This window comes from Lolium rigidum, chromosome 2 (assembly GCF_022539505.1).
Source record: "Lolium rigidum isolate FL_2022 chromosome 2, APGP_CSIRO_Lrig_0.1, whole genome shotgun sequence".
Lineage (NCBI taxonomy): Eukaryota > Viridiplantae > Streptophyta > Magnoliopsida > Poales > Poaceae > Lolium > Lolium rigidum.
In genome coordinates, this window is record NC_061509.1 from 246602899 (window position 1) to 246611400 (window position 8502).

General features: G+C 46.6%; 1 protein-coding gene across 1 annotated transcript; it reads left to right on the forward strand.

Moving 5' to 3' along the window:
* The first annotated feature begins 5518 nt into the window (after positions 1 to 5518).
* Positions 5519 to 7399, forward strand: LOC124688470. Its single transcript, XM_047222147.1, has one exon. It carries the CDS (start codon positions 5596 to 5598, stop codon positions 7267 to 7269), a length of 1674 nt encoding a protein of 557 aa, XP_047078103.1. The 5' UTR covers positions 5519 to 5595; the 3' UTR covers positions 7270 to 7399.
* Positions 7400 to 8502: the final 1103 nt, after the last annotated feature.

Below are 8502 nucleotides of genomic sequence, written 5' to 3' on the forward strand. Positions count from 1 at the left end.
TATTCACCCCCCCTCTAGGCGACATCCATGTCCTTTCAGCATCCCCAAGCTTAGATGCTTGAGTCTTCTTAAAATATGCAGGGATGAACCACGGGGGCATCCCCAAGCTTAGACTCTTCACTCTTCTTGATCATAGTATATCATCCTCCTCTCTTGACCCTTGAAAACTTCCTCCACACCAAACTCAAAACAAACTCATTAGAGGGTTAGTGCATAATCAAAAATTCACATGTTCAGAGGTGACATAATCATTCTTAACACTTCTAGACATTGCACAAAGCTACTGGACGTTAATGGAACAAAGAAATCCATCCAACACAACAAAAGAGGCAATGCGAAATAAAAGGCAGAATCTGTCAAAACAGAACAGTCCGTAAAGACGAATTTTATTGAGGCACCAGACTTGCTCAAATGAAAATTCCCAAATTGAATGAAAGTTGCGTACATATCTGAGGATCACGCACGTAAATTGACAGATTTTTCTGAGCTACCTACAGAGAGGCAGATCGAAATTCGTGACAGCAAGAAATCTGTTTCTGCGCAGTAATCCAAATCTAGTATCAACCCTACTATCAAAGACTTTACTTGGCACAACAATGCAATAAAATAAAGATAAGGAGAGGTTGCTACAGTAGTAACAACTTCCAAGACTCAAATATAAAACAAAAGTACTGTAGTAAAATAAACACATGGGTTATCTCCCAAGAAGTTCTTTCTTTATAGCCATTAAGATGGGCTCAGCAGTTTTAATGATGCACTCGCAAGAAATAAGAGTTGATGCAAAAGAGAGCATCAAGAAGCAAGTTCAAAACACATTTAAGTCTAACCCACTTCCTATGCATAGGAATCTTGTAGATAAACAAATTCATGAAGCATGATGCAACAAGCATAGAAGGATAAAACAAGTGTAACTTAAAAAATTTCAGCATATAGAGAGGTGTTTTAGTAACATGAAAACTTCTACAACCATATTTTCCTCTCTCATAATAACTTTCAGTGGCATCATGAACAAATTCAACAATATAACTATCACATAAAGCATTCTTATCATGAGTCTCATGCATAAAATTATTAGTACTCCCAACATAAGCATAGTCATTCTTATTAATTGTAGTGGGAGCAAATTCAACAAGGTAGCTATCATTATTATTCTATCAAGTGTAGGAGGCATAGTATAATCATAATAAAATGTACTCTCCATCGTAGGCGGCACCAAAATACCACTATCATTATAATCATCATAAATGGGAGGCAAAGTATCATCAAAGAAAATTTTCTCCTCAATGCTTGGGGGACTAAAAATATCATGCTCATCAAAACCAGCTTCCCCAAGCTTAGAATTTTCCATATCATTATCAACAATGGTGTTTAAAGCGTTCATACTAATATCATTGCTACTAGCATGCAAATAAGGTTCCATAGGTTTTTTAATTTTCGCATCAAACAATCCATATCTAAACTCAGGAAATAGTACAAAAAGCTCACAGATGTTTTCCATTATGCCTTACTAGTGTAAAACAAGAAACAAAAAGATGCAATTGCAGGATCTAAAGGAAATAGCTTCGAGCACACACACAACGGCGCCAGAAAAGTACTTTACCCGGGACCGGAGTATGAGTGCCTTTTACCTTTCCTCCCCGGCAACGGCGCCGGAAAAGTGCTTGATGTCTACGGGTGCTTCTATTCTTGTAGACAGTGTTGGGCCTCCAAGAGCAGAGGTTTGTAGAACAGCAGCAAGTTTCCCTTAAGTGGATCACCCAAGGTTTATCGAACTCAGGGAGGAAGTGGTCAAAGATATCCCTCTCAAGCAACCCTGCAATCACGATACAAGAAGTCTCTTGTGTCCCCAACACACCTAATACACTTGTCAGATGTATAGGTGCACTAGTTCGGCGAAGAGATAGTGAAATACAAGTAGTATGGATGTATATGAGTTGTAATAGCAATCTGAATAAAATATGGCAGCGAGTAAACATGCAACAGAACAGTAAATAAACGGAGTTTCGATGCTTAAAAACAAGTCATAGGGATCATACTTTCACTAGTGGACACTCTCAACATTGATCACATAATAAAACCACTCTACACTCTCTTGTTGGATGATGAACACCACTAATTGTGTAGGGCTACAAGAGCACCTCAATGCCGGAGTTAACAAGCTCCACAACATTCAATGTTCATATTTAAATAACCTTAGAGTGCATGATAGATCATTGCAATTACACCAAGTACTAACATAGCATGCGCACTGTCACCATCACACTATGAAGGAGGAATAGATCGCATCAATACTATCATAGCAATAATTAACTTCATAATCTACAAGAGATTATAATCATAAACTACGCCAAGTACTACATGATGCACACACTGTCACCGTTACACCATGGAGGAGGAATAGAGTACTTTAATAACATCACTAGAGTAACACATAGATGAATAGTGATACAAAACTCATATGAATCTCAATCATGTAAGGCACCTCATGAGATCATTGTATTGAAGTACATAGGAGAGAGATTAACCACATAGCTACCGGTACAGCCCTTAGCCTCGATGGAGAACTACTCCCTCCTCATGGGAGACAGCATCGGTGATGAAGATGGCGGTGGTGTCGATGGAGATGCCTTCCGGGGGACTTCCCCATCCCGGCGGCGTGCCGGAACGGAGACTCCTGTCCCCCAGATCTTGGCTTCGCGATGGCGGCGGCTCTGGAAGGTTTCTCGTACCGTGGCTTTTCCGTATCGAAGATTTAGGTCGAGGAGGCTTAAATAGGCGAAGAGGCGGAGTCGGAGGGATGACGAGGCGGTGACACAATAGGGGGGGCGCGGCCCCCCTCTGGCCGCGCCACCCTGTCATCTGGTGGCCCTGTGGCCCTCCTCTGCTGGCTCTCGGGTGTTCTGGAAGCTTCGTGGATTTCTAAGATGTTGGGCGTTGATTTCGTCCGATTCTGAGAATATTTCCTTACTAGGATTTCTGAAACCAAAAACAGCAGAAAACAGCAACTCGCCCTTCGGTATCTCGTCAATAGGTTAGTTCCGGAAAACGCATAATAATGACATAAAGTGTGTATAAAACATGTGAGTATCATCATAAAAGTAGCATGAAACATAAGAAATTATAGATACGTTTGAGACGTATCACGCTACTATAATGTTATGTTGTCACTTATGATTTGGCCACTAATGTTGTCGTGTTTCTACGGTTTGCCCTTCCCTGCCGAGGGCGCTCTCTTATAGCCACGACTAGGGCAGGAATCGGCCTAGCAGCGCGCGTGAAACATCGGGCTACGCGTGGCAACCGAGCGCCCGCCTAGCGCCGCTATTGATCACAATGTCATCCATGACGGTGGATGGATTTTTTTTTATCCAAACGGATAAAGGTTAACATGATCAATTTTATATCCGCAACCTTACTTAAACGAACCAAATAGACATATTTAATGTTGGAAATAGGTAGAGCCGCTAGAGATAGAGATGATAAGCAAGAAAAAGGGGGAAAACGCATCAGTTTCTTCTATCAGAAGGACTTGGAAGATGTTCCTGATTTGAAGTTGGGTATTGATAATTTCATATCCACTGATTTACCAAAGACTATCCCAGATTTATTCTAGTTTGGAATTTGACCTGATTGGTTACAAAAGTTTTGCCGAATTTGCTTTATTTCCTGAGCTTTTTTCATTGATGCTTGACCGTAGATGAGAATATCATCTGCAAAGAGCAGAGAATGGATAGGGGCAGTTTTGTCCAAGTTTTATACATGTCAAGGCGACTTCTACAAGAGCTTGTTGAAGGAGTAAGGATAATTTATTTATAGCCAAGGCAAACAGATATGGGGATAGTGGGCATCCTTGTCTTATACCTCTGGAGATGGGGAAAAATTGTCATATGACTGGCCATTGATAATAACAAAGAAGGAAGGCATTGAGATGCAGTAATTGATAAGATTTATGAAATGACCATGCAATCCTTTACGTGCAAGAGCTGAGACGACAAAATTCTATTCGAGTCTCTCAAAAGCTTTTGCAAGGTCAATTTTAGCATGAAGGCTTTATCTTTCTAGGAAGAAAGTTGAAAAGAATGAGTGATTTCTTGCGCTACTATAATGTTATGTTGTCACTTATGATTTGGCCAGTAATGTTTTCGTGTTTCTACGGTTTGCCCTTCTCTGCCGGGGGAGCTCTCTTATAGCCACGACTAGGGCAGGAATGAGCCTAGCAGTGCACGTGAAACATCGGGCTACGCGTGGGAACCGAGCGGCCGCCTAGCGCCGCTATTGATCACAATGTCATCCATGACGGTGGATGGATTTTTTTCGATCCAAACGGATAAAGGTTAACATGATCAATTTTATATCCGCAACCTTACTTAAACGAACTAAATATACATATTTAATGTTGGAAATAGGTAGAGCCGCTAGAGATAGAGATGATAAGCAAGAAAAAGGGAGAAAAACATCACAGCCTCTCAGGCTCTCACGCAAGCAACAGATTGAAGCACAATCGAACAATTTGTTTTTCATCCCAAGACCCACCATTCTTTCTTCTCCCCTCTCTCTCTCTCTCCTGTGAACAGTTACTGAGGCTCTCCCTTCGGTCTCTCCGCCAGGCGCCCCTCCCCTTCTCCGCCGGCGGCGCTGCTGCTTGGCGTGGGGATGGGAGAGGAGGCTTGGGCTGTAGTGTAGATAGTAGTTATCCTTCGTATTTCCTCTGTTGGCGTAGGATTAGATCTAGGCTTTGGGCTAGTCCCAGTCTTACCTTTATGGAGTTTGGCTTCTTGCCATGGAGGCTCGTCGCTCCGGTGTCCTGGCGCGGCACCGAGTGGTCTCTGGTGATGCTCCCTGTCGAATCTTCAAGGTGGAGGTGCGGCGGTGGTGGCAGATCCGGCGAGGCCTCCCTCAATAAGCGCCGCCTTGGATCTTGCTGCTTGGATCTTGAAGAGCTTCTCTGCCCCTCTTACCGTCACGGTGGCGGCACAGGCAGAGGATCTCCTCTCGGTCGGAGGCAGTGCGATTCTCGCCGCTTTGGAGCTCTTCTTCGCGTGAGCAACACACGGGGACTGTGCTAGTCTCCGTGATCCATGGCCAAGACGGTGGCCCTTCTTCTACCTCCATGATGGAGGCCAATCTGATCTGCTGCTGGAGCTCGACGCTGCTAGATGGTCAAGTGGTTCGTCCCGACCTTCCAGCGGTAGCCAGGGGCGTGATCTCGTCGCCGGACAAGAGTGTTCGAGCTTACTGCGCTCGGAGCTCGGTGGAATCGCCTGGAGCTCGCCGACGTTGGGTGGCAGAGGCACCTCTGGACTCGATTCCTTTTTATTTTTCTTAGTCAGGGTTGTTTTAGTAAAGTGGAGGGCCCCTTCTTCAAATATTAGATTTCTTAGGGCAAGAGATGTTAAGGGTCTTTCTGTAATTTGTACCTGCCATATGGTTCTCTATAATAGCTCCACCGGGGTCTTTTGACCCCTCTTGTAGTCTTGTGTTCAAAAAAAAAAAAAGCACAATCGTCTCGGTGTCTCGAGTCTCGAGTATCCAGCCACTCCTCGGCCTCAAGAACTCTGACGGACCTCTCGTCTTATCCAAGGCTCCACCACCGCCATGCCGCTCCTGCCGCTGCCGCCGTTGCCTCTTTCCTCCCACCGCCACAGCCTCCCCTTCCTCTCGCCCCCCTCCTCCGCCGGCCGCCCCCTCCGCCGCGGCGACCTCGTCATCCGCATGGGCGGCGGGCCCCGCACCTTCCCCGGCGGCGTCTCAAAGTGGCAGTGGAAGCGCATGCAGGCCAGGAAGGCCAAGCAGCTCCTCAAGGCCCGCCTCGCCCGCGAGCGCCAGCTCTACGAGATGCGCAAGCGCGCCGAGCTCCGCGAGGCCGTCCTCCACCTCGAGCGTCCCTGGGACTCCGACTTATCCCCCGTCTCCGCCACCGCGCTGGCGCCCAACCTCCTCTCCGTCGCCGCCGACGACCAGCTCAAGGGGCTGGCCGACCGCTTCCACCGTCCCGGCGGCGTAGACCTCTGGAACGACCGCGACGGGCCCCAGGTATTCGCGTCCCCAGACACAGGCAAGACCTCTGCGCGCTTCTTCCCCAAGAACGCCGTCCACAGCGTCCAACCGTACGCGCGTCTCGGTGCCGGACCCGAGGGCACGCAGGGTGCTCGTGCGAATGACGCTGCCGAAGATGTGTATGGTGGTCGCGAGCCTACAGTCCAATTGATGGAAAGAGACGGAATGTGGGAGCCGGTGACTGCTTTGGATGCTGAAGCTGATAACAATTCAGTCGACCGGAGTTGGATTAATGATGGTGTTGATTCAGACTCGGACGACGAAGAAGATGACTATTTTGGTCACGAACAAGAAGCAGCGAGTGGAGTAGATGGAAGGAGGAATGGTCTAGCAAGACGTGAAACTGCAAGCATGAAACCTACGACTGTTGGTAGGGATAGGGGCAGAGATTGGAGAGGTGGTGGTTCCTTTTCAGATTCAGAAGGCGCAAGAAGAGGTCATGTCGATCAAAGATGGTCAGACACAAGTAGCGGGAGTAGAAGCAAAGCACCCACAGGAAGATGGAAGCCTTCAAATACCGAGGGCAGCAATGCCATCGGGACGGACAAAATGGGTGGTGGTTCTTTCTCCGATTCAGGGGTGAGCCGCCGGAGTCGGAGAGCAAGGAATAGGGAGGACAAATTGGACACCACGATGAAGTGGAAGCTCTCGTATGATAGCCATGGCAATGTGATCAGAAAGGTCCGCATCAGCGGCAAGCTAGATTCAAATCCAGACAGTGGAAGCGGTGACATGATGGAACCAAAATGGAGAGGACCAAACAGGTTTAACCCAAGTGAGAACCAAAGAGGTCGACCAGGGTCGAACTATAGGCCTGATGTCAACAGTGGAGAAAGGCCAAGAGGATACATGAACCGCAACAGTGGTGGTAACGGCTTCGCCTCGGACCTGGATGAGCCAACATGGAAGCCAAGAGCAAAGAAGGAAGCTAGGAACAACTATGGCAGCAGCGAGTACAAGGGTGACATGAACGGGAGATTCAGGAGAGGTGGCAGCGGGGCGGCAAGACGGCTAGACGCTCATCCTGGGATGAACACCAACGGAGAGGATGGCAGCGACAATGATAGTAGGCAGAGAATCTGGGCCCGGCTCAGGGGAGATGAATACTCACTACGACCAACATCAGAATTGCACGGATCTGTGGACAGGAATGGGAGGCGGCAGTTCAGAGGAGACGGATACTCGCTCCGGCCAACATCAGATCTCAGATAAAACGTAGTATCACTTTAGTATATGTGCTAACTCTGTACGACTATACGTTCAAACCTAATGTACTTGTACTGAGAGAATTTGCTTCGTTTAGATATGCTCACCTGGCTAATAAAACTGGACGCAGTTGTAAGATTGTTCTTCAGCTTGGTTCTTTGTGTGCTTTGGGATCTCTTAGTCCTCTACAACTTCTTCATCAACAATCAAACCCGCGGCTTTGTTTCTGCGCGAGTGGATCCATGGTGGGCGGCAAGGCGAGCTCGGTGCAACGTGTAGCTCTACTCTTTCGTGCCCCAATTGGTAGTCTGGTTCCTGGAACAGCTCTCTGCTCACGGTGAGCATTTCCAATGACGGCGGTCTGGCGCCCTTCGAGCTGGGGTGAGGGGGCAGGGGTCCCTCTACGGTCATGGAAGAGAATGCTCAGGCGACGAGGACTGCCACTCTATTGACAACGCTTTTTCTTCGAGATCTCCCTTCGACGCCCCTTGTGCTTCACTCACTCCAGTAGTTTTTCTTATGTTTGTTGTTGTCCGTGTTGCTTGTAAGCTGTTCTTTTGCATCTTGTACCAAACCTAGCCACATGGGCTTTATTAATTTAAAGCTGGGCACTTTGTGCCTACTGTTTAAAATATTGTTCTTCAGCAACAGCTTAAATTCAAAAATTATGTCGTTTACTAACGGCAACGGTGTGGTGCAAACACAGCACACAACTGGTATAAACGGACCTGCACGATCTGTCCAGCGCAGCCAACATAAATCACAACTCATCTAAAAAAAACATAAATCACAACTTCTCCTGTAGAGTGCTAAATTCAAGGTGTCAGGTGGATCCTGCAAATGTCCTGTTTATAGTTTATCTGGAAATTTCTGTAGTTCAAATGTTAAACCAGAATTTGACCTACAAATTTCCAAATGAACTATAAGTGGGACATCGGGATCCCACCTACATCTCTAGCTAAATTCACACAGGATGTTGCTGATCTATTGATGTTTGGGTCACTCTAAATTCAGGCAGCTAATCTATAGGAGTGAAATACAACATGCATGTATTAGATATATGAACTCAGTAAATGTAAGAAAAATATCATTTCCAAATGCTGAGTATAAGCATCACATATTAAATATAAAGTACATGGTGCCAGGATTGCTAGTTGGACCGGTAGCATGGCTCCCCGGTTGCAAATTACAAGGTGGTCATGCCAGACCTTATGAGCACAAACTGGAAAAGATCAACAT